The following is a 27,161-nucleotide window of genomic DNA, read 5'->3' as shown; positions in this document are numbered from 1 at the left end:
TTTTAAGATCTATTTACACAACTGAAGTGAACTGGCCTGTGACAACGGATATGAAATGAGAATGGTAGACTGGAGTCCCATAAACTACAGACAGAGATGCTATTGTCTTGCAAGGATGGTCCGATGTGATTTGACAACACACAGACAGACAGACACACAGTCTTCCTCCTTGGAAGCCATAATATATCTCAGAAGTGCGTCTGCATAGGGCTAGACGATATGGCCAAAAACTTCTATCCCGATATAGGTAATTACATATCTCGATAACAATATATATCACGATATAACATGTTTTCTGGTAATTAAATAAATAAATAGTCTCTATGAAATAGCCACATGATAAAGACCATTTTTTTGTATACTCCTGTGTGAATTAAATACTTGACAAATGAAAAGTACTCAGTAGTTTCTCATTTTAAGAACTTGTGTGCAAACATATGAATATATATCGTGATAGAAACGTATAGAAAAATATATACAATAGACATTTTTTATATTGTTTTGACGATCTATATCGTCATATTGCTCAGCTCTAAGCCTGCATTATTATTGTGTTATAAATATATTCATGAGTCTGTTGTTAGCTGTTGTATAAATAGAGCAGAGGAAGGAACAGGTCGCTGGCTGCCATGTCTGCCAGTAGTTTGTGTCACCATGTGCATACAAAGCAGAGAAAAGCTGCACTCTGATCCACATAATCCAACCAATTGTGTTTCACTCTCAAGGAAATTAAAACTCTTCCGTTGTGTGTTGCAAGCTTTTGATTATGTTCCTATTTGAAATACACTTAAAGTGTGCAAATCTGTCCTGCACCGCCCACACACATGTACAAACACGCATCTCCTCTTTCTGTTTCACACACACACACACACAGTCTGACCCTTGAGACCGAGTCGAATGTCGCCGCGTCGTTTCGCCACAATGGCCATGTTGAACTTTCTGCAAGTCTACGAGGCCTGCCTGCTGAGCAGAGTGGGTGAAAGCACGATGACGTCGTCACACAAAAGACTCCATTCACACAATCTGAGGAAGCAATGGTTCCCTCGTACACACACAAACACACTAGCTCACCCCACCGCTATGTCACAATATTACCTAATTAATCCAGTGAGTGGAGGCTGCCTGCAAAGCGCCTGCTTATTGCATAAAGACACCCATTGAGCAACTACTAGTCTACATACTGCGACTACCAGCTTCTCGCTATGATAGGTCAGAGATTAGAGTTATGCTTGTTTGTGTATTGCTGTGGTGCTAAATAGGGAGCTTGGTCTTTTTTTAAATAAAGTTATGTATACATATATAAATATATAACTTTATGTTTCCAAGATATGAGCCACCATCGTGACATACAACCAAGGTAGACAAGAAAGAAAAGGATATAAATCTACCAACAAAAAAAAAGGATATAATAATAATAATAAAAATAATAAATATAAATATAAATAAATACAATACACTCATAACAAACAAAAATATAGTAAAAATAATAATAATAATAATAACAATAATAAATAAATAAAAACAAAAAAAGTAAATTAAAAAAACACATTATATCACAAATAATAAAAGCCAAGCCTTTTGCAGACAGAGAGGAGTTGAATTAATTTAATAAATGCATAACAAAACAAAAGAAATATAATACAAATAAATTAAATAATTAAATACATACATAACAAAACAAAAATATAATAATAATATTAACAATAATAAATAAATAAACAAAATTAAAAACACACTAAAAAGGTTACAGACAGATTATATTAAAAATAATAAAAGCTAGGCCTTTTACAGAGACAGAAAGGAGTTGGGCTTGTTAATCAGGTTGTGCCTGGTTGGATGTTTCGGAAAGTGTCAGGCCCAGCCTCTTTGTCTAAACCAGGTTTCAACTTGTTTCTTCTGGTCTGTGAACAGCTAATCAGGGCTGTAAGTGATCCGTATCAATGAAAAGGAAGACATAACAGGTGCTTATGATTGTTGTTATACTCACACAGTTGCATAAAGCAGTGGGATTACAGGTGGACCTCCATGTTTATTCATGCATAAATGCCTTTTAGCTCTCACAATTCAAACAATCTCCTCCCCTCTATGACTGCATCACCTTATCTCCAATCTGACTAGTGGAACCTGCTACTGCACACAATACCACCCCTCACTGTTATGTTGTATTATCAAGGCGTAGCGCTGAAACGGTTTGTTGGTTGTTTAACAGAGAATTAATCATCAACTATTTCTTTATAATCGATGAATTGTTCAGGACACTTTTCAAGCAGCTATGCCAAACATTTACTGGTTCCAGCTTATATGAGTTTCTGCTGCTGAGTTTAGTTACTACTGTTAACCCTGTGAGAACAGTTGTATGAAGTCTTCTGTGGCTCTGAAGGGAGCTTTCCAAAGTATGAAAAAAAATCTTGGATTGATACTTCAAATTTGTAACTGAGAACCTGAGTTACAAAATTGGGTTTTGAAGTTTGAAGTTTAGACGTACAGTAGGTGTTATACATAGACTGTATATAAGAAGTGGACGTAGTCACCATGACATCACCCATTGGTTTGTGGACTACGGTTTTGAAGCCTTGAGCCTTGAATCGTGTTTTTTTGGAACCAGAAGCGACACGAGAGGGTGGAGCTAAGTACAATTGAACGCTGAATAAGAGATTTTCAGGCGACCAAAAAGGTTATAATTAACTTTCATGAATTGAAAACACACTGTGAAAAGGTTAAAGTTGTAAGACGAAAACACAGACAACTCCCATGCCCTAAAGCATCCCCTGCTTTATGGTCTATTTGACTCTAAATGGGACCATAATTTACTAAATGAACATCATGCTGTATTGAAGAAGACTTGAAACTAGCGATTGAGACCATAAACTCATGTTTATAATGTTTACTGAGGTAATAACTCAAGTGAGAAGTAGGCTCATTTTCTCATAGACTTCTATACAATAAGACTTATTTTTGCAACCAGAGGAGTCGCCCCCTGCTGGCTGTTAGAAAGAAGGCAAGTTTAAGGCACTTCCACATTGGGGTCTCACAAAACAGATTGCATTATGGGAAATCTAGTTTCCAGTTTTTCCAGTTTGACCCATATTATAGGGAGAAAAAAATAGGATTGACCTACGCTGTTTTGCTTTTGACCATCCATCCATCCATCTGCAACCGCTTTTGACCAGTCTTTTTTAAATCTCTCTCCAAGTGCAATACTAAATTGTCGGAGTACCCCTTTAACATCTAATCAGATTCATTCTTTACTAATTACTCTTCAACACTCAGTTTAAAAATGAGAAACCCAGTAATTGAGCTGATAGTTTGCAAAAGATAAAGGAAATTAGAACGGTGGGTGAATTTAAAGCTGATCTTGCAGCCTGATAATCTTTTACAGCAGACCTCAAACTTCTGCTCACTGTCAAAAGAGCAGTAGAAGAAGTTGCCACCATGCTCTGTTGACGCTCTTTTCCTTTAGTCTTTTACCTCAGTTGCCCAGACGATTCCTCTCTGGCCTCCATATCTTCAACCTTGACTTTCTGCAATAAAAAAATAAGAATTGCAAGAGACAGTGGAACCAACAAGCAAACAGTGGCTGATAGTGGGCGGTGGGATAAAGCATCTCAGGGTGCAGGTTTGGTAAGCTGTAGTTTCCTGTGATGATGCAAGGCATCCAGGCTGGGAAACAAGACACCAAGCAGAACAAAAGCACCCTAGAGTCCACATCCCACAGGGGAACAGATGGTAGTCTAGGAGAGCTGCTGGTAAAACCCCTGATTTATTTATGAGTCTCAAAGGGACACTTGAGGGATGAGTGTATTTGGGCGACAAGCGCACCTCAATGTGCAGTTTGGGGAAGGGAAGGATGTGGTGCTTCAGGGGAGCAAGATGATCATATGAATAATGAATTACTGCTGCTAGAATAGACCGCCGTCATAGTGTGTATTTCACACCATTTTTAAATGTTTTTTTAAGCTGCATAATTGTCAAGATGGACTGAATAGAAATGTCAATAAGGTTAGTTCTCACACTGGTGGCTTCAAATGGCATTTAAACCATTTAAACTGTACTTAGTCCTATTGATCAATGATAAGACACCTTATATTTACATAACAATGTAAAAGACGAGTGTTGGCAGGCATACATTACAAAAACTGCATTTTTTTCATCTTAAGATAATAATAATAATAATAATAATTATTATTATTATTATTATTATTATTAATAATAATTTGATTTATATAACACGCTTAAAAATTACAGTGAAATCTCGAGGTGCTTCACATAAAGGGTAATAACAATCATAATCAGCGTTTAGAAAGTTTACACAAAAAAACAACAACCAAAAACCTGCGATTAAAAGCAGTAAAATAGGATAAATTCAATACAAAATACAAAAGTTAAAAGTAAATAAATTGTAATAAAAAAAGTAAAATTCTAGTAATTATAAAAACCACAGGTCTAGGGAAGGTTTAGAGGAACAGGTGAGTTTTAAGATTAGATTTAGAAATAAGTGAGTCTGAGGCTCTAATTAGTCCTGTGGAGCTGATTCCACAGGCGTGGCCCCAGGCGACCAGAACGATCCCCCCATGCTCGTCAGCTTTATCCGTGGCACAGTGTGAAGGTTTGAGCTGCCAGACCAAAAAAAAAAAAAACATAAAAACATTGACTGTCTTCTATACACACAAAACTCACAAGCAAGCACAAACAGTAAAAGAAAAGAAGAAAGAAAACAAACAAACCTAGAGTAAGTAAATATGTACAACCAACAGAAGCATCTTGCCATGACCTGTGTGACCTTTTAGTGTCCTAAAAGCTGGTAAGGAAGAAAATGTATTATTACTAGGGCTGTCAATCAATTAAAATACTTAATCTCGATTAATCGTAAATTAATCACACATTTTTCTGTTCAAAATGTACCTTAAAGGGAGATTTTTTTCAAGTATTTAATACTCTTATAAACATGGGAGTGGGTAAATATGCTTTCTTTATGCAAATGTATGTATATATTTATTACTGGAAATCAATTACCAACACAAAACGTTGACAAACTGCATGTGATAATCACAAAGTGGGCATGTCTGTAAAGGGGAGACTCGTGGGTACCCATAGAACCTATTTTCATTCACATATCTTGAGGTCAGAGGTCAAGGGACCCCTTTGAACATGGTCATGCCAGTTTTTACTCGCCAAAATTTAGCGCAAGTTTGGAGAGTTATTTAACCTGTTTCTCGAGCCTCTAGCTATGACATGGTTGGTACCAATGGATTCCTCAGGTTTTATAGTTTCATAGGATAGCAGTATCTTCTCTCTAGCTTCAAATTGGAGCCCGCTAAAACCTAAAAATCGCAAGTTGCGTTAAAGTAATTAGCGGCGTTAAAACGTATGTGTTAACATGTGATTATCGCGTTAACTTTGACAGCCCTAGTTATTATTATACAAGTATAGAGAACCAGTGCTAACAGGAAACCTGTCTGCCACGGTGATAAGATAACCATTAACTCTGATCTCTGTTCAGGACTCTGGGCAGCTCCTGAACTCTGCCAGCACCTTTTGTATATACAGTCTCCCATCATCGCCCTACAGTAGTAGTTTGTATTGAGTATGTGATTCTGTGTCCAAAGATAGAGTATTGTTACAATCTAAACTAAGAGGTGAGATGAATTTTAGTAAACACACTCACATACAGTACATTTGCGGAGATGTGTGGCAGTCCAATCTGAGCAAAACCCAACACAGTCTCTCTAATCTTACGTCATGTAGTGTAATGGGTACAGTGTAGTTGGCAGTGCACACACTTCAGCTACAGCTTGTTGTTTCTGTCTGTGTACTCCCGTTTAGTGGCCTGTATCCTGTCACACACACTCACATCATTCAGAAACCTCTTATATACCTTCTCACATTTAGTGTCGTTTACGTCTGTTAAAACTCTTCGGTTTTCTTCTCTTTTTTGTTTCTTTGTTTCTTATCTTTCCCTGCTGCTTTCTTTCTTCGTCTCTTTGATGCTAAGTGTGCAACACTGACAGTTGCTCGTGCTGTGTTCATGCTGTGTTCTTGGTGAGTTGCGCTGCAGAAGGAACTTTTGAAACACAGAGCCGTTCTGTTTCGTCACACGGTGGTTTGCCAGAAACGAGATTTCCCTTCTGCTTTTTTTTTAGAGTGCTAGAGTTCATGTGACGTGTTATCTTTTTGTTTTAGTTTCTGAATGAGTTGAGATTCTTGGAAAGGATCATGCAGGCATAATCTTATAAACTAAATGTCAGTTGTTGCTCTAACGCCAGTTTAATGTTTATTTTCCAGTAGTGTGGACCTGTGGGCCTTTTATCGCCAGGAAGTACGAGGGAAGCTCTCTAAAAGAAAACAAGAAGGACAGAAGAGAAGAGGGAGTGACTGCAACAGCAGGAACTTTTACTCACAACTCTCCACTGTCCTCGCTGCTCTCCAGGGTCGTCACAGCTTCACCGAAATGAAGCTGAAGGAGGACCTGAACCCCATGCTGCTGCTCCTCTTCCACATCATGGTGTGGATCTACACCTTCATCACATTCCTGCCCTCCTACATCCTCAGCTGGGTCTCCGGATCCGACGGGGGCTGCTACGGCTCCGAGGAGGAGCGAGCCAAGAGGCCCAAGTCCCGCTCGGTGCTGGGACGTCCCGAGGGACCCTACAGAGCGTTGGGCGCCACCAAGAGGTTGGCGACGTCGCTGCAACCGGGAATGGACACCCTGGATAAGATGTTTGAGCACTCAGTCGGGAAGTTCTCACACAGACAGTGCCTGGGGACGAGAGAGTTGATCAGTGAGGAGGACGAGCAACAGAGCAATGGGAAGGTGTTCAAGAAGGTAAAGAGTGATGCAGACAGTCTGGTTATAGTAATAACATGCAGCAAGGGGGGGAAATCGAAATGTAGAGGAAAAAGGACACGGCAGTCAAAGTTAACGCGATAACGCATTAACACAAATTAATTTTAACGCCACTAATTTCTTTAACACATTAACGCAACTTGTGATTTTTAGGTTGTAGCGGGCTCAGTTTTAAAGCTAGAGTGAAGATACTGGTATCATATGAAACTAGAAAACCCAATGAATCCATTGGTACCATGTCATAGCTAGAGGTTAATAGTGTAATCTAATCTAATAACCAGGTCATACTAGCTTGTCAAGAAGGAGGCTAAATGACGTTCCAAATTTACACTAAGTTTTGGTGAGGAAAAACTGTCATGGCCATTCTCAAAGGGGTCCCTTGACCTCTGACCTCAAGATATGTGAATGAAAATGGGTTCTATGGGTACCCACGAGTCTCCCCTTTACAGACATGCCCACTTTATGATTATCACATGCAGTTTTGGGGCAAGTCATAGTCAAGTCAGCACACTGACACACTGACAGCTGTTGTTGTCTGTTGGGCTGCAGTTTGCCATGTTATGATTTGAGCATATTATTTATGCTAAATGCAGTACCTGTGAGGGTTTCTGGACAATATTTGTCATTGTTTTGTGTTGTTAATTGATTTCCAATAATAAATATATACATACATTGGCATTAAGCAGCATATTTGCCCACTCCCATGTTGATAAGAGTATTAAATACCTGACTAATTTGCCTTTAAGGTACATTTTGAACAGATAAAAAATTTGTGATTAATTTGCGATTAATCACGATTAATCACTGACAATCATGCGATTAATCACAATTAAATATTTGAATCGATTGACAGGCGTACAAAGGACAGAAAAAGGAAGAATGAATAGTAAGAATAGATTTGAAAATGAGTGAGCAGAAACCGAGAAAGAAGGAGACAGGGTGTCACGGACAGTCAATTTAACTGCGGAACAAGGCAAGCTGTCAGAAAACTCTTTGTAGAATTGCAATACTTCAGGCTTCAAATGTTCTTCTATGACCTTTTCTCCACTAGAGAAACCTCTTGTAGCATTTTCAAAGTTTAAATTAAATCTAGACGGACTGAATTCCATTGACCTTTCACATGTTAATAGAGGAAAGAGAAGTATAAATGAGGAATGAAAAAAAAGGAAAGAGAGAGAGATCGGTATTTGTTCAGGAGTATAATCCAGACATTGTTCAATGAAAGATAAGTAAAAATCTGGCAGACAGTTTGAGTGCTATTGTGTCATCTATTTGCTATATATTAACACAAAGTTCAGTGTAAACTTTGCCCAGCAGAACCCTTTGAAACGGTGTTATCTGTGTGTTTTGGAGTAATGTACAGTGCCTGCACGGTCACGACTTACAATACCTCCGAGTTACCCCATTAATCCCACCAGCCTGATCCCTCTAATCCATTTAAACCCCACTGTTGAAACACTTAATGCGGCAGGAGAACGCGTCTTAGCTGTTCAGCTCCTTGCTATTGTTCCCAACAAGTGGAACACAGGACTGTATAGTCATCATTACACTGTGCCTTTCTCTGTATGTGTGTGCACTACCATGTATGAACCATTAGGAGCCAGTGTAACCTCACTAATACATGCAGGAAGCTCCTGTGTGTGTGTGTTTGTGGCCTCTGACTGTCATCAGAGTGTTGAAGAGTATCTCCAGACGTCTCTGTGTGTTTATCTTATTCATGCAGATGACGACCATGAAACGCTACAGCTTGAGAATGAAAGTAGAAGAGGAAGTAGCTCTGTTTGGCAATAGTGAACTGGTTTTAATATAAAACAGTTCAAACATGTGACTGTGGGATTTCACTCCATGTGGTAAAATGTCACCACCAACACACAATAAAAAGGGGGAATCCTCAAATGTTCTTTTGGATGGAGTAATGCGGATAGATTAAATAGGGCAATTAATTAACAAACTAATAGATATCACCATGAAACTTCCCCAGCTGATTACTTACATTAAGGCAATTATTTTTTTGTTTTATAAGTTTTCTGAAATGTTGTGTTTAAATATACAAATGAAGCATTATCTTATCAAATATCTGCTAATTTGCGTAAATTTCAGGAGGAGAAATCTAGCAGTTTCATTCTGTTGACATATTGGAGTCAAAGGTTTCAGAGGGGATTTTTGGATATCTCTTTTTATCACTCCATAAATCAGAAAATACTGCCATTAAAAAAAACAATTTTCGTCATGTTTTTAGGAATAAAATGTTCAATAAATCAAACTATGAATGATATAAGAACAAACCCCTCTGTAAAAACCTTCAGATTGTAGATTGAAATGAAACGGGAAAGTTTGGTCGGTGTTAGTGCTCCTGAAGTGGAGATTTCTGGCTCATAGTCTGAGAAAAAACAAATTTAGAGAAAGCAGCCTTTAAAGATACATATTGTAAAATGTCATACATTTCTAAGACACTACAGGTGAATAGGGTTAAAAAAATGAACTAACAGATATCACCATGAAACTTCCCCAGTTGATTAATGACACTAAGACAATTATTTTTTGTATTACAAGTTTTCTGAAATGTTATGTTTAAATATGCAAATGAGGCATTATCTAATGGTAACTTTTGGTGAATTTAGGAGAAATCTAGAGACGCAAACAGACAAAGTAGTAAAAATTTAATAAACACCTAAATGTGTATTTTGGATGTTTTTCTTTCCACTAGTTTGAAAGAAGATATGTTATGGAAGCAACACACTGGGTATTGGGCTTTTCAATTGTAATGATTTGGGTCATTGTATTCTTCTTTCCTTTATTTACTACTGTGACTGTACTCCTCACATCTCATGTCCTCCCACTCCCCCTGCAGGTGGTTCTGGGTGAGTACTGCTGGCTCAACTATGAGGAGATGCTGTCAGCAGCGTCCCAGTTCGGCAGCGGTTTGGCATCACTGGGTCAGCGGCCCAAAAACAACGTGGCCATCTTCTGTGAGACTCGGGCCGAGTGGATGATTGCTGCCCAGGCGTGCTTCATGCACAACTTCCCGTGTAAGTCCAGTATGTCTGTGAGGAAATACAAAGAGGAGGGAGGACAAATAAGGTTAACACCTCATGAAAAGTAATCGTTCTTACAAACACTGCAGCAAAGGTGGATACAAGCATCCCTCTCTTACATACTGTATGTTTTGTCAATGCTGTTTGTTGATACTAAAGTGCACTTTCAGTTTCAGTTTCTAAGTTCACTCTTCAATTTTGTCTTTCCCACTGAGCGTCTTCCAGATGTGTCTGAATTAGGCTGGTTTATAGCCATTTGTCTTTGTGTGTGTGTGTGTGTGTGTGTGTGTGTGTACACGCACACGTTAGTGGTTGCAGTGGAAAACTAGTAACATGCAGCAGAGACAGAAGAAGGTCAGTTTGTCCCTTCTGCTTTGCTGTTACGTAAGTGCCCCACTTCCTTCACTCCTTTTCTTCTCCATCCGTTTCATTTTCTTGTGATGGAAACACTCCATTTTTTTTTATACGTGCACAGCGCTGCCACTTATACACTGGTTGCACTCTTGACAAAAGAAAATGGTTCTTTCAGCTTGCATCACAGTAGATATATATATATATATATATATATACATATATATATATATATATATATAAGTGTAAAATGCTGTACCTGTCAGCCCAGAATAGTTTCTGGTTTCTTCAGGTGAGCAGGTCCAAATGAATCATTTAACATTAGCACAAGGCTGATTGTTATAGGGGATATTGTAAGAATTGTGACATCTAAAACAAGAAAAACAGCAGAATTACTTTAAATAAACAAAAGAAAATCTTCAATATGATCCTTTGAAAGAAAGACTTTCACTTCAGAAGAAGCCATGGTTGTCTTGTCGCAGCTCCAGAGCGCGGTACAGCAGCAGCTTTCTACCCCGAGGAATGCCGTGATGATTTACTCTTTAATATGTTCGGGGCTTTCTTCACTATATGAGCATCCACAGCAGCACTTTAAGCTCATTAAATCTTTTTGATTGTCCTTGAAGGACCCTTTCATTTCCTCTGTGTGCTTTAGTTTATGCTCCAGTAAAGTGACATGCTTTTAGAATATATGCGGCCAGTAACAAGCCAATAGAGCGTCTTTATAATGTTTCTCTCTCTCGCAAACACAAACAGTGGGCCAGTGGAAGGCCCGGGGCGGTGGATAATAACACATAGAGCGGGGGGAGTTAAAGGTTGGAGAGAGCGACGGAGGAAGGGACAGAGAGGGAGAGAAGTGAGGGGTGATGGCGTCAGAAGAGGGGTGAGAGAGTCTACGTGAGCATCTGATGTTGACAGAGGCATCAAGGAGTCAGCCAAAGACCCACAGTGAACTCAAACACACTGTGTGTGTGTGTGTGTGTGTGTGTGTGTGTGTGTGTGTGTGTGTGTGTGTGTGTGTGTGTGTGTGTGTGTGTGTGTATTTACTGTTTATTGGCTCTTTGTCAGAAGGCAAATGTGCTCATTATTTGTGAGTTCTACGCACTTCATATACTTCATATATGTGAGTTAAATACGAGAGCAGCAATCACACAGCATACATGATGCTGTTGTCATATAACAGGCTGATCTCATACACCGTTCATATACCTACGAAAAGTAATACACTGTTATTCGTGTATATCCCTTTGAAATTGTGAACCAGGAAGTATAAAGCGCGACAAACGCCGTGTAGGGAGGAAGTCGGGTTGGATGGGTGGGTCAAAAATCACCAAACTTTCACCCAGGAGACCGCCGTTAGTACATCGTGTGAAACCAGAAGTCAACGTTGATTTATTTGTCACATAACTTCTGTACTTAAGTAACACCACTTCTGGAGTTAGTTTAAACCAAACCAAGATCTTTCCTAAACCTAACTAAGTAGTTTTGTTGCCTAATCCTAACCAAGTTGATCTTTTCTTAAACCTAACTTATGTTCCCACTACACGACTTCAGACGAGGCAAATCGGCGTTGGCTCGAGCGTCATGTGGGAACTGTTCAAAGACGCAAGCCGAGAGGCTCGGCGACGCTCGCCGATGCCTCGCAGACACATTCCAGATATTTAGCACGCTAAATATCTGGACCTGTCAGGGACTCCGGTCCACAAGCTACAGCCAATGAGAATGTAAGACATGGGTTGAGGGGAAACCTGGTCGCCTGGAACAACACATAGGAACTTACTGTATGTGTTGCATTTGCAACAAAGAGCAAAGATCAAGACTCCTGGTTGCAAGACGGCAAGTTGTGTAGTGTGAACAGTACAGCGATCTGACGACTTTGAAAGTCTTGTAGTCTGAACTTGGCTTTAGTAGTTTTGTTTCCTAAACCTACCCAAGTTGTTTCCTGTGAAGATGGAAGTTTATTTTGAAACTGTATGCAGCACGTAATGAGCAGAAACTGAAGCGTGTTGCTGGACATTTGTAGGAAAACGCACAAAAAATGAGGGATGACTTTTCGTGAGACATCATACGAACCGTTTTATGAGGACACATTGCATATAAAAACATCATAACTCCAGTTTGGGCTTTTTTTTTTATGTCTTAACGACGCTCTCAAGACCCCATTTGTTGAACTGAAAAATGCAAGTGGAGTGGATGGGAGTGTGGAGGGCCATGACAAGGCTGAATACCTCTCACATTCTTTGTCAGTTGCTACAGAGTGGAGTTTGTTAAGTATTAAATGACCTGTAGTGCGTGATGTGTGTGTGTGATCATGTGTGGAGCCCAATCTGGTGTTTAGATCTCACGGCTGGAGGTGTCATGGCCCTCCACACTCCCATCCACACTCACTCACGCACACACAGCAGCAGAGCAGGAAGTGTTGGAGCTCCGTGACGCAAGAATGTGATGTCACTTAAGCCCCTGTCCCACAAAGCCATGAGTCTGTGTCAGTGTAGGAAAAAGGGGTTATAGACCTCTGTTAGCTTCTCTCTCTCTCTCTCTCTCTCTCTCTCTCTCTCTCTCTCTCTCTCCATCTGTCTATATCCTGTCTAACAAAACACGTTGAATTTATTCATGTTTAATCTATGGGGACTGACTTGCTTTTGGAGCCAGACTCAAGGGGCCATTTGAAGAACTGCTGTTTTTGGCACTTTGGCGTTGGCTTCACTTTAATTCTCAGCACCGGTGGTTTCTGCATGGGCAGGCCTTACCACCCGACACCAGTGTTGGACCTCACTAATGCTCTTGTGTCTGAATGGGAGCAGATCCCTTTAGCCAGGTTCTAAAATCCTGTGGAAAGCTTTAGAGGGGAAGAGAGGAGGCTGTTACAGCAGCATATTAACGCCCATGGTTTTGGAAAGGCATGCTCAACAATCACATATGGGTGTTATGTTCGGGTGTCCACAGACTGTCTCTTCTGTGAAATGTGATCAAAATTGTACAAGAATTCAGTGAGCTTACTAGTCAATATCTGCTTTTCATAAAAAGTATCAGACTCTTAATAGTTCCAACTACTGATTTTGCTCCTATGTGGACACATGTCTGAAAGCACTCATACCACACATTATAGTCATATCACACACACACGCCCTCACATACCAATACTGTTTGTATCCCCAAAAGAGAGCCGGTCAGGCAGTGAGAGCTTGTATCCCGTTGACTCGGACGCTGTGCTGAGGCCTCTCGAGGTCACCTGTGATGTCATCAGTGTGGGAGGGGCCAAATCAGAAGGACTGAGCGGTGTAGACAGAGCGCACGTACATGATGGTCCAGCTTCACTGGCTATACGATGACTCAGCACATACATAAAAAGCAACCCCTGTACATCAAAGTGTAGTACAATACAATATAAACAAACAGCTCAACAAAACACAACATGTCAAGCTTGATAGAGGCATCAGATAGTATTTACTGCAGGGTTATTATAACATATTACATCTATCTCCTTCCTCTCAGCCAGTCAATTTACCGACTGCATCCGCAAGCCTTCAAATCTTAGGGCTTAATTTTTGTTTAGTTTATTTATTTTTGAGAGCACACAAACATAACAAAAATAACAAATAATACCCAGTGCAGGAAGAGGCAGAAAACACACTGGGTTTATTTAGAGAATCCAGCTAAATAATGTTAATATATCACCATGTTATAGAGAATACAAGATTAATATACAGAAAATAATATTACTACATAATAGTGATAAACATTATAACAAGATACCAACAAACAATAATAACTAGGCCTGGGCAATATGACGATATATATATTGTCAAAACAATATAAAAATGTCTATCCTATGTATTTTTTTCTATATCACGATATAGACTAGGCCGATATTTATTTATTTTTTCTCTATAATTTCACTTAAAACGGTTTTATTAATTTTTCACTCAAGTTCTTAAAATGAGAAAATACTCTTTTTATTTGTCAAATATTTAATTCATACAGAAATATACAAAAACAGGCTTTACCATGTGGTTATTACATATAAACTATTTATTTATTGAATTATAAGAAAACATGATATATTCTGATATATATATATTGTTATTGAGTTATGAAATGACCTATATCATGATAGAATATTTTGGCCATATCCCCAGGTCCTAATAATAACAATAAATATGTAAAAAAAAAAAGACAGGATATGTGATTGTGTGATGTATACAGGTGTTTCTTTGCTTTTTTATGAATTTTAGTCACGCTTCCCTTGAATTTGGCGCAGACATCTGGCACACACTTTGGGAAAAAGCGTTCTGATATGGAGTCATTGTGGACAGCAAGCCAGATCATGGGGGGAAAAAACCCATTAGTTGTCTGTTTATTCCAAGAAGTATGACTTATAACCAGTTACTAGTATTTTCCTGTGACAGGAAATTGGCTACTAGTCAACTTTGACTTACTGTAATCAAGTGGTCAGGCTTTCTTTACAGTAGGTTACCTTAGAGACAGCAGGGGCTGTTACATTATGTATGGAAATGATTAACTGTGTCACATGACCGGTGTGTAAATAAACTGAAGAAACCAGGCCAGTAGAATATTTATGATTCAGTCATTTGTGATAATGGTTTTGTGTTATGTGTGTGTGTTGCAGTGGTCACCCTTTACTCCACACTGGGAGGTCCAGCCATCGCTCACGGGCTGAATGAAACTCAGGTCACCCTCATCATCACCAGCAGAGAGCTCCTGGAGACCAGACTCAAGGTTAGAATACACACCAATACACAAACGTATTTACTGAAATGTTTTTGTTTTATTTTACATTAAATCATGTAAACATGTTCAAGTAAAAACCCAAAATACAAGTATGAACCTGAAAATGAGCATGATATGTCCCCCTTTAAAGTTGTGCTTGAAGGTTGAGAGACAACGTTAAGTAGTCCAATATAGTAATAAAAAAACAGCTGCAAACAAAATATTACATTTTGAGATTTCCCTTCATCCCAGTCTACAAACTATATTCCTGCAAATAAGAATCTAAGTAAACTAAGTTAAGTTGGGTTTAGATCACTGGTCCAAAGTCTGTCAGTGGTTCCTGACATCTAATTGTCTCTGGTCTATATGACCCATACACTGTATATAAGAAGTGGACGTAGTCACCGTGACATCTCCCATTGGTTTGTGGGCTGCCGTTTTGAAGCCTCGAGTTCGGCATTTTGATGACACGAGTGGGTGAAGCTAAGTTCAACCGAATGCTGAATGAGACATTTTTAGGTGACCAAAAGGTTAGAATTAACTTTCATGAACTAAAAACACACCGTGAAAGGGTTAAAGTTGTAAGACGAAAACACGGACAACTCCCAGACCGGACAACACCGTGGTAGCGACCTGTCAATCACAAGGTAGCCACGCCCTAAAGCATCCCCTGCTTTCTGCTCTATTTGACTCTAAATGGGACCATAATTTACTAAATGAACATCATGCTGTATTGAAGAAGACTTGAAACTAGCTGATTGAGACCATAAACTCATGTTTACAATGTTTACTGAGGTAATAAATCAAGTGAGAAGTAGGCTCATTTTCTCATAGACTTCTATACAATCAGACTTCTTTTTGCAACCAGAGGAGTCGCCCCCTGCTGGCTATATATCAACTGTTCTGGTCGCTGTTATCCATCAGAGAGTATCTGAGATATTGGGGCAGTGCTGATTGAGGAGGAGTGTGTCACTATAGAGACATAACAATAAGGAGAAGGGCACCTGCTGGATGTTAAGGACCATTTAGAACAGATTCAATCCCTAAAGACAAATGGTGCTTTGGCAGTTCATCTCCTCTTTTATCCAGGTGGCATAAACACAGCTCCTCTGCTCACTCTCACACATCCCCTCTGAGCCCAAATATTGATGAAGATGATGTGCATGGTATTTTGTAGTTGCTTGTCTGAGAAGAAACCTGGTTTTCATCATGTGCTACTGTGTACGTTTGTGTGTGTGTGTCAGGCTATCCTAATTGAAGCTCCGAGGCTGCAGCATATCATTGTAGTGGACAACACACCGACCTCATGGCCCGGCTATCCACGTGGCATCAGCGTCCACAACATGGCTGCTGTTCAGAAGCTGGGAGCCAGGCCGGAGAATGGTAAGCTTCAAATGAAGAATTATTAAAGCACTTTCATGTATTTTATATATTTACAGCCCGGTCCCACGAAAAGGTGTATGAATGACACAATAATGCCGCAAGGCAAAAGCGTGCAATAAGAACGCCTTTCTTGCTTGTGGCGTGACATTTGTACGCCATGTAGTCTGCACTGACTGCAATGTAAATGCATGTGTGTAAATATGCTGCGCTCAGAGCTAGTGACGTAGAATAAAAAGCAAGAAAGATCCCTTACAGTGGGCGGGAGAGTGGATGGGTCCAACAAACACAGGGCTTTCAACCATGAGACTGGCGTTCGAGACCTGTGTTTTGTTTTGTAAGTTACATTACATACATGTGTTTTTTAGTGGTGTTTGTGATGTGTTTTCCATACTTATGTTACGTTATCTCCGTACTTATTGAACTTAGTTTACGTACTTATTTTAAGGTCAACCATGACGTTTTTCCAAAACTTAACTAAGTGGTTTTGTTGCATAAACCTAAGTGAGTGGTTTTGTCGCCCCCCTGCTGTTACTGCACTTGCATATTTGCATTGCAAAACGTGACACTGACACACTGTCCTCTGGTGGACAGGCGGGTCTATTGCACGCTTTGGCGTGATACCAGGTTGATATTTAAATACCGAGCCCAAACCATCTAAACCAAAAAAGCGCCTTCCCTTGAACTAAATCGAAAATATCATGTTGTTTTAGTAGCTGAGAGGTTAGTAACCGATAGTCCTGCACTAACTGGGATGGTCATGGTGGGGTTTTTCTTGGGGGCGGACTGGTATCAGTCCCTTTAGGTCATGTGAATGAGGAAGTGCTCACATCTGTGTCAGATTAAGGTCGATACGATGCTCATTCAGTGAGTGGATTGGATGGATGAGGAAAGTTCTTCGCCCCCTCTTCGTTCTTTCGCTGTGGCCCCTTGACCTGACTGACCCACAATAAGAGAAGCTGGTAGAGTCATGTGTAGATAACGAGGGAAGGAAGTAGGTTCGGGAAGGGAGGATGGAGCTCTGGGATATAAGGGAGGGTCATGTTTACACACAGCGCTGTTAACTTCACATGACATCAACTCTCAGAGCACACACTCCTACATGCCTGGTGTCCGAGTAAGAGGAAAGAGGAAGAAGAGAGGCCCTCCTCTTGTGACAGTAATGTGATTTACTCTCCATTCCTCTCCTCTATGTTTCCCTTCATCCTCTGTTTGGCTGCAATCAGACGTCTTAGTTCTGTTTTTGCTCCACACAACGTCGAACATGAAGAGTACACTGCAGTTAGCCTAGCAAACAACCGACTGGTTTTGTTTCCCATCAAACTGATTTGATCTTTACTTATTTATTCAGACAGGAACCCCAGAGATGGATCATCACTCTGTGCTGCCAAGTCATCCACACATGACTGTCTTTTATCTCCTAGTTATGCATTCCTTGATGTCAAGAAAGACAAAACATGATTAGAGGTCTTGATTGTAAATCTCACCCACTCGCAGGCAATGATGCAAAAAGTCCATCGACTGTGTAACTCCATGCAAAAGCAACATGAATCATGGGAAAAAAGGGAAGCCATCCCTTAAGGTCGCGTTAAGACCAACTTCAGCTCTGCGTGAAAAATCGCATCCTTCTCATTTATTTCAACGTCGTCCAGCAAGACGCTGCATTGGTCAATCACATAAATAGTGAATTACTTTATAATGAGGACAATGTATTCCTGCTGTCCACCCCGCGATTGTCACAATGAAAGATAAAATAGCTGCTGTTGTAATAACTTTCCAAAGTTAAAGTAAGAGAAAAATCTAGTCTCAGTGTTATAAACCTGCTGTGCAGTATTTGGGTGCCTGATACGCTTTCAGATTCACAGATCTGTTACTCACACTGGACTTCCTGGATTGTATTTCATTGTCTTGCCAGTGCCTGATGCAACGCGCCATCTCCTGGTATACCGGATTATCACAACACTTCAAAAGCAAACTACAAATGGCTCAAAAGACATTGATAAGAGTTCATTTAAAAGTTCACCCACGTACATATCTTGCTCCTGCACATTTTAAAAAGCTTAACTGGTTGACGGTGGGAAAAAAATTTATGATTTTTATTAAGATACTGCTCACTTGGGCGCACCGATAGCTCAGTTGGTAGAGCAGGCGCCCGTATAACAAGGCTGAGTCCTAACTGCAGCGGCCCGGGTTCGAACCCGACTTGCGCCATTTCTGCATGTCGCCCCCTCTCTCTCTCTCTCCCCCCCCTTTCTAAACTGTCCACTGTCCTGTCTAGAAAAGGCAAAAAAAAGAAAGATGCTGCTCACTTACAAAGAAAAATTGACGCTCACAAAAATTGTATTTCCCCTCAGGGATTAATAAAGTGCCTTTTTTCAAAGTAAACACACACACACACTAAGCTGACAGCCAGCAGAAGATAACCTACCAAATGTACACAGTTGAAGTCCTGATAAGAGAGAAAATGAATAAATAAATAAATAAATTAAAGAGGAAAGACTGAGAGGAACAAGAGATAAAGAAAGTATCAGAAAGAGTGGAGGAAAAAGAATAAAGTGCAAGAGAGTGAGAGGAAGAGGAGAGGAAGAGGAGAGATGGTGTTTTTGGCTGCACAGTCGGACACAAAGTCTTCAGTGTGCCAAGAGGGGCCTGGTTGTTTAATATCACAGCTGACTATTTTCCATCATGTGTTTGAACTTTTACACAGTCTCTATTGACTTACAGCCACTTTTAAATATTTCCTCGGCCTTTGACATCCAACTGCATTTTCTTTTATTAAATCTGCTTATTCTGCACACATGCAACAACTGGAACGGACAGACGCTGTTACTTTTATTCCAAGAATGTGTCCGTGTGTGCGTGGCTGTTATAATATATGAATACAATTTACACAAATCACAGTTAAGCCATTTCTGTAATGCAGTTTTGTCGCATTAAGCTCACGTGTGTGTTTTCGGGTTGCAGCAGCACGTGAGCGTCAGCAGCCGCTGCCTTCAGACGTTGCCGTCATCATGTACACCAGCGGATCCACCGGCAAACCAAAGGGCGTCATGATCTCCCATAGCAACCTCATCGCTGGCCTCACGGGCATTGCCGAGCGGATACCCAACCTCGGGTAGGCGACACTAACTCGTATGTTACACCTTTGGAAATGTGATATATGAAGGAGAGAGATTTAAGTATAGCAAGATTTTATATAGGGCGGTATTAATCTTCTCATCTAACTCGTGGCAATACAGAGAATATGCGTATGTCCCAACCACTTGACTGGTGGAGCTTTTTATGGAAGGAGGGCTGCCGGGGAGGAAGTGATGTTTCCTGGGATAAAAAAAAAATCCTATCTCTGTACTTTTACATTACTATTGTTATGAGCTGGATTATACACTAATGCCTTTTTATTTATTTCACTATTACTGGTCCAAAGTGAGCAGGGTGCTGTATACACCTAAATCCATTTATGCCTGAGAATGCCTCCTCAGCTCAGTGTAGCCTATCTGAAGAGACGAGCAGTTTAAATTGCCTTATTTCAGCACAGTGAGGACATTAACTTCCTCTTCTCCGCTGTATCAAACTCTCCTCTTAATCTCTGCTGTCACTGGCTCTTTGGTTGAGTGATACTGTGTTTTAAGGAAAAGTGCCAAATGCTCTTTCGGGCTAACTGAACACGTGCAAAAAGTACAGTATGAGCCGGCGAGTACAATCATAAATGTTTACATTAAAACAAAAAAACGACCCTTCTCTCTGGGGAACGAGGCGGGGGTGGGAGGAAATGCAGAGGGAAGGGAGTTCAGTATGAGTGGAGGGAAAAGCTGGGAGGATGGTAGTTAGCGGAAAAGGATGAAGGTTAGAGGGTTACGGATGTTACGATCGCAATCAGTGTATTAAGTAATACAACCTCCTCTTCGTGTATGCCAGAAATACTTGTGTTCAGATAAATATGTGGCCAGTAGATCATTTTTTAAGTCCAAGTACATGGAAAGATGCCTCCTATTTGGCACAGATAATCTTTCTGATGCACAGCATTTATCTTCTGAAGATTACCATCATATGATTTATGACTCCAGAGATCATGATACTTTGTATTAAACTGATTATACAGCAGATTGTGCATGTGTAAATTACATTTATTCAGCGTGATGAACTTAACTACAGCTAATGCTTGAATGAGATGGCACTGATTACTTTCAAAGCACGTCTCAAAGAGTGTCTTTGTGTTCACAGTGTGGACGACACCTACATCGGCTACCTGCCTCTCGCCCATGTACTGGAGCTCAGTGCAGAGCTCGTATGTATTTTTCACGCCGGTAGGATCGGCTATTCGTCACCTCTGACTCTATCTGACCAGGTGCAGTAAGACAGTGCAGTAGAATTTAAGTCTTTAAGTCAAATGAGATGCTCCAAATCTGATATGTGCAGCCATTATTATGCTTCTTTTTCCCACCCAAAGTCAACCAAGATCAAGAAAGGAAGCAAAGGAGACGCCAGCGTCCTGAAGCCCACTATAATGGTAGCGGTCCCGGTACGTTAAGACAGTACACTCAGCACAACACTATGCTCTACATGGTATAATGTTTGAGGAGCCTTACAGTATCTCTCACTGAGTCTGCGTAAGTGTTTGCAGTTTGGCCTCGTCTGGACGCAGGTCAGATTCCAGTCTGTCTTTGTTGGTAGTCCAGCTGTGGAGCAGTGACAGAGTCCAGCAGGCCTGGACCTGCTGGACTCTGTCACTGGACTCACTGTGACATAAATACTGGGGCTAAAATGGCATATTTGAGGTTGGCCAGTCTAGCTTGTCTTTGAAATAGATTTGAGGGATTAATTTCAGCAGTGATGACGTCAGGATTGGCTTTACTCAAAACCTTGCATAGCTGTATTTAGTTTGTCAATGAAAGAGTTCCACCCTTCTTAAGTGCTTTGTTAGTTTTAGAAGGTGTTTAGAAACACAAAAGTAGGACACGCAGTGTGAGCTGGAAAGAGAAAGTGTGCAGAAGGATTTCATCTAATAGGGTATCCACACACAGCCATCAATATGGTTGATCATTGCACTCAAAAATCTGAGGATTGAAGCTGCTAAAATTAATATATTTAAATGGCTAATGCATCAAACGACTCTACGTACTGAACTTGTCGGGTGATTGGATGAACTATCTATCAATCGAACCCCTTGCCGAAGCCAGTCAGGAGAAGAGCAAACACATGTTTTCCATCTAGAAAAGCCTTCAGTGTTGTTCTTTGCTCTTCTTTCAATGAAGAAATACTCTCCAGTTCTGATATAACTGATGCTACTGCAGCATCTACGTTAACCTCTTTAGGAGCCGCCCATTGTTGTTTAGAACAAACAGTCGCCTCTCCGTGTCGCGTCTCAGACACCTAAGCCACGCCCGTAGCTGCCAGTAGCTCCTCACAGGATGCTGTGTTCTGGCCTGCCGGACACAAACGCATTACTTGGAGCCTGACAAGATGGATTTTCGTGTGATGTGTGATCCCACGGTTCTTGCGTGATCGTGTGACATCGCGATAATCCAGATGCCGTGCAAGCTAACGATATACTTACATTACAACCAAACTCTCCTTCACTTCCCTGGAGTCAGTGAGGGATGAGTCGTGCTGCAAGCAGCACAGCCAAGGGCCAAGCAATCAAGCAATTATTAACTCAAAGTCAAAGCTCATATAAAGTGTGCAATCCTGCGGCTTCTACCTTTGATTCAAAGAGGCGGAGCGATTATAAAAAAAGTGATTGATTTTTATTCAATTCAAAATCCCAAAGTTGAGTAATGATGTTACGTAGGCACTTTAATCACTGCCATGAAGAAATCTGAAATGATTAAACCCCTGACGATAGGAGATTATAATTCCATAGTTCTTGTTGGCTAGACTGTACGCCGGCTAGCTGGAGACAATACGCCCTCGCCGCTGTATTCTCTCTCTCACACCATGAGCTCAGCCCCACCTCCACCCCCCATCTCCCTGTGGTCGTAGTGTAAAGGGCAGAGGGCCCCAGTGTCTGGAACCATTCACAGCTGTAAACAGAACGTGAGAAAGCCCCATGTGGTTCTCCCCACGACACACACACTCACACACACACTCATACACACTAACACACATACTCACACACACATACAAATTGTTTGCTGTGATATGACGACGGGCTGCTGCGTGAATCCTGTATCGACTTCCTCTCTCACTGCTTTAACTTCACACACACACACACTCACACACACACACACACACACACACCCACGCACACACAAACACACGCACACGCACACGCACACACACACACACAGGGACCAGCTGGTTTTTATTGTTTTGAGTTTGTGCCCTTTTCCCCATTTCACTAGACACATTTCTGCTGATTTGGTTGATGAAGTGTTTTTGATCTGTGGGTTTAAGTTCTCTCCGCTTGTCAGAAGGAAACTCAAAAACCAAGTCAAGTTAGGCCAAGCAGTGTCCGAGCCAATAAATAAATACTATAATACCAATTCCTTTGATATTCCTGTTCCCAGCACAGTCATGTTCCTATCACCAATCAGCCTGTGTGTCTTTCAGCTTTTATCTGCCCCTTACTGGCCAAATGTTGGTTAATGCAGCTTTAAGGAATTTGTTGTTTTTCCATTTACAATACTTGATGCAATTTCATCCAAGTCCTTTTCCAATTTCACTTAATTTAGCTGGAATCACTTTTTCTTACAATGTTGTAATGCTGTACTTATTTCCCCTTACAATAGTCAATTATACATATTTTATCTACCGTGGCCTTTTACCAGATAAATGCTAACAATAAAGTTGGAAGAAGTTTACTGCAGTTCCCTTCTGTTTTTCATTGCACCAACCCACAGTTTCACTCGTGTGGATTCCATGGGTTTTTCTCTGGTTTTGTAGGTCACTTGTTGAGAGTAATCCATTAGGGAGACGTGCTGTTGTGCAACCAAATTTAGAAGCATGTGTGTTCCACATTGTATTCATTTGTTCCTCTGGACTTCTTGTATTTAGAGAGAGCTGTTCTGTTCCTGTTCTGTATTTTTACGAGCTCTCTTAAATCTAACATTGATGATTTTGACCATGGGCAACTTTGGCATTTAGATAAAGAAAATACTCCATCTTGTGCACTGAGATTTGGTGATAGTCCAGAGCTGGGACTACAGACGACATGTACCCTATTTTCCCATGTGTTTGTGTCTAAAGTGACCGATGGGGACAACAATTCTTGAAATTGGTCCAGTGTCGAGGGAGAACGCTGTGAGCAGCAGCCTTGAAACAAGCTGAAAGGGCAAGTGAGCAGCGTCAATGTAACGTGACGTCCACTAAAAGTGCTTGTTTTCGCCACTGACAGATTGTTGAAATGTCTGACAACATTATGGAAAGGACTCTACAGAGAAATAAAAGGTTTTTCTTACCTTTCTCTTGATCTGGTCTGTTTTTTATTGTGTCCAAGTCCCGCTCAAGGAGAAGTGTTGTTGTGAAATCTGAATATCCGTCTACTCTGGCTCAAATAAGTACGGGCGGCCATCGAATTCAAAGACCTCATCCACATTGTGGAAATCATCTAAATATTCAGCCAAATCTTTTAGATAACACTAAGCTACTCTTTCTATACTCCAACACAACAAACTCTGCCCGGCTGGCACTCGCGTTTCCACCATGAATGTATTCCACTATTCCACCGTTGTCTTCCGGCAACACAAGATTTCAGAATGAGACTTCTCCTTGAGCGAGACTCTTTCCATAATGTCAGACACTTATAATAACAATCAGAGCCTGTCATGGCAAAAACAAGCACTTTTAGTGGATGTAAATGACGGTGCCAGCTTGCCCCAATAGCACCATATTGCAGCCTGTGAGCATCTGCCGTCTACAGCGCTCTCCCTCAATACTGGACCAACTTCAGAACTGTTGTCCCTATTAGTCAGCTAGGACACAAAATACATTTAGAATAGGGTCAAGGTTGAAAAATACCATAGCTAACCTTTAAGCCTATTTTTAACCATCCCATTAAAAAGAAAAATACTAAAAGACAACAAGCCATAAATACAAAATATATTCCAAATGTCTTTTGGTTTTGTCCTCCTTACGTATACATGTACTGCGCCTCTGTACTTCAGGTCCAGTACTTTGGCAAAATCTCCAATTTATAATGGTGCCAGAGCTCTGGCGGCGCCCCATATTAGGAGCTGCAATGGCAATACAACTGTGCTGCATCTCATATCTCTCAAACTTGTATCTTTTCACCAGACAGATAATTACAGAAACAGGACTTACTGGCCAGCATTTATCTTATCCTCCCATAGCGTCTGGCTGTGTCTTCCTCTGCATCAGTCTTAAATATTGCCCCTACTTTTTCTCTTATTTTGGAATTTAGTCTCACTATCACTTCTCTTTCTTTCTCTCTTTCTCACCTCCATGTGTCCCTTCATGGTTCCAGGAGATCATGGACCGTATCTATAAGAATGTGATGACCAAGGTGGAGGAGATGAACTGTGTCCAGCGAACGCTCTTCATTCTTGCATACAACTACAAACTGGATCAGCTCGCCAAAGGCTACAGCACACCTCTATGTGACAAGTGTGTAGATGAGTTGTTACGATGGCATTTTGATAAATAATTTCTACATCTTATTCTCAGGTTAACATACCTGCCCGTTAATCTACCTCTGCCTTCTCTGTTTATCCATCCAGGCTGGTGTTCAAGAAAGTTCGCTCTCTGCTGGGAGGTCGGATGAGAGTGTTGTTATCAGGTGGAGCGCCGCTCTCCGCCGTCACGCAGCGCTTCATGAATGTGTGTTTGTGCTGCCCAGTGGGTCAAGGATATGGCCTGACGGAGACCTGCTGTGCTGGATCCGTTAGTGAATGTAAGCAGTAGTGAGAGTCTGAAAGCAGTAGGCCGATATGGTTAGAGAACAAATAGAAATAATAATAAATCATCCAACAAATAGAGAAACTAATGACATCTCCATCAGCTTTAAACATTCCAGTCTTTCAAGCTGCTCTTCTTACTGTGGGAACTGATCGCCGGTTATGTGATTGGCCACCGCAGCATGACGTTGGTTTGCATTTCCCCCAAAGTTGATTCTGTTTCAACTTGCAGGTTTTTTTTCGGCATCCCCTGTGGTCCCTGACCACCGCTGCCTAAACACTCTACCCACATTCATTGCATTTTCACCGTAACGCCTAATTTGGTGTGAATGCAGCCTTAAGCTAAGTTCACACTACACAACTTGCTGTCTTGTAATCGGGAGTCTTGAAGTCGTGGTTTTCCCACTACAGGGGGTCAAACACTACAAGATCTTCACGTGAGGAATCCCAGATGAGGTCTCCAAACTACGTTTTGTCACAAAAACACATGCGAGAAATACACGGTTAATGATGTGATAACATACACGAGACACATGCTGATAGCCTGTTTCCACCAGTTTCCACACTCTTTTTCAATATTTATTCCTCCAGGTGCAACAACAACTTCGCTCCTATAGTACAGTAATAGTAAGTTCCTCTTGTTACAGCCGACCCCTCCTCCCGCAGGTGAGTGTCCGAAAGGTCCAGATATTTAGCATGTGTCTGCGAGACATCGGCTCACGTTGAACAGTTCACATATGATGCTCAAACGCAGTTGTGTGAGCGGCGAGCCAACGCCGATTAGCCTCTGATTTGGGGCTTTTGTCGGGGAGCTCAAAATCAGGGCTAAAAGTCGAGTAGCGTGAACTAGCTATTAGTGTTGTTTATCTGCAATAACTCAGTATGAGAGGACAGCAATTGTGGGAAGTTACTTAGAAAACGATGGAGTTTCCAAAACCTGCAAGCAGAGATAAAAGCAGTGGGAGGACGTGAAGACGGAAAGATAAGTTTACAGCATGAGAAAATGAATGATAGGAAAATAACGAGTAGATTTATTGTGCGTGGGTTGTGGTAAACAGACAAGCGGTTTGGAAAAATCAACATTAGCAAAAAATCATCATATGCTGATGTTGTGCCCTGAATAGGGAAATATTTGTATTGAGACTCTTGACACGATGCCTCCTCTCTTTCAGTCTCATGAGAATCTTTAATTTCCACAAACAATATCAACAGGGACATAAATTCTTATAACAGATTAAATATTACTGTAAACAGCCTATAAATCAATAAACATTAATTATCTCAGCAAAAGGAATTAAACAAAAATATCCTAAATGACACAAATTACTCTAAGTTCCCTCTGTCCTAAACAATCACTTTATAATTAACACAAATACATCATCTTTACCCCCAAACACACACATACACTTCACCGGCCCATACTGTCTTCACACACACACACACACACACACACACACACACGACGAGTCGCGCCGCACCGCCATCCTGTGGCGCTATCAAAGCGGCAGGATCAAACACAGCTAACTAGCTTGAACCAGTGCTCGAACAATGTCAACAAAACACACAAAACACTCTAAACTAGGTCATCATATCAATAAAACACAACTCAACAACTTAATAAACACATCTGACAGCTTTGAAAATGAAATACTTATTTCTATACCTGAATAGGGAAATATTTGTATTGAGACTCTTGACACGATGCCTCCTCTCTTTCAGTCTCATGAGAATGAGGCACCGCAGTCGCGAGCTTCCCCTTCAGGCCTCAGCAGGTACTACTAATCAATCTCCGAACAGGCCCAACAGGTAGATCACAGATGGACAGGGAGATAGGACATATTATGACATTTAGAGAGGTTTTAACCAAAATAATGTTTTTATGACCCATTTCACAATTAATTAATCTTTTATGTCACCACAATTGCCCTTATTACTCGAAGTTATTTATAGCTGATCAGCTTTCCTCAT

The 27,161-nt window shown here is 40.8% G+C and overlaps 1 protein-coding gene across 1 annotated transcript in view; it reads left to right on the top strand.

The window, feature by feature from the left end:
• acsl3a (acyl-CoA synthetase long chain family member 3a) overlaps window positions 1-27,161 on the top strand; it is a 42,446-nt gene that overhangs the window by 1,892 nt on the left and 13,393 nt on the right. Inside the window, exons 2-10 of the mRNA XM_074641257.1 lie at window positions 6,283-6,823; window positions 9,696-9,873; window positions 14,861-14,970; window positions 16,206-16,344; window positions 19,306-19,456; window positions 20,563-20,686; window positions 20,789-20,860; window positions 24,764-24,903; window positions 25,017-25,189. Of these exons, the coding sequence (XP_074497358.1) occupies window positions 6,449-6,823; window positions 9,696-9,873; window positions 14,861-14,970; window positions 16,206-16,344; window positions 19,306-19,456; window positions 20,563-20,686; window positions 20,789-20,860; window positions 24,764-24,903; window positions 25,017-25,189 (1,462 nt within the window). The 5' untranslated portion in view covers window positions 6,283-6,448. The remainder of the gene's footprint in view (window positions 1-6,282; window positions 6,824-9,695; window positions 9,874-14,860; window positions 14,971-16,205; window positions 16,345-19,305; window positions 19,457-20,562; window positions 20,687-20,788; window positions 20,861-24,763; window positions 24,904-25,016; window positions 25,190-27,161) is intronic.

Source organism: Sebastes fasciatus, chromosome 7 (genome assembly GCF_043250625.1).
Source record: "Sebastes fasciatus isolate fSebFas1 chromosome 7, fSebFas1.pri, whole genome shotgun sequence".
Lineage (NCBI taxonomy): Eukaryota > Metazoa > Chordata > Actinopteri > Perciformes > Sebastidae > Sebastes > Sebastes fasciatus.
This window is presented reverse-complemented; position numbering and strand designations above follow the sequence as displayed.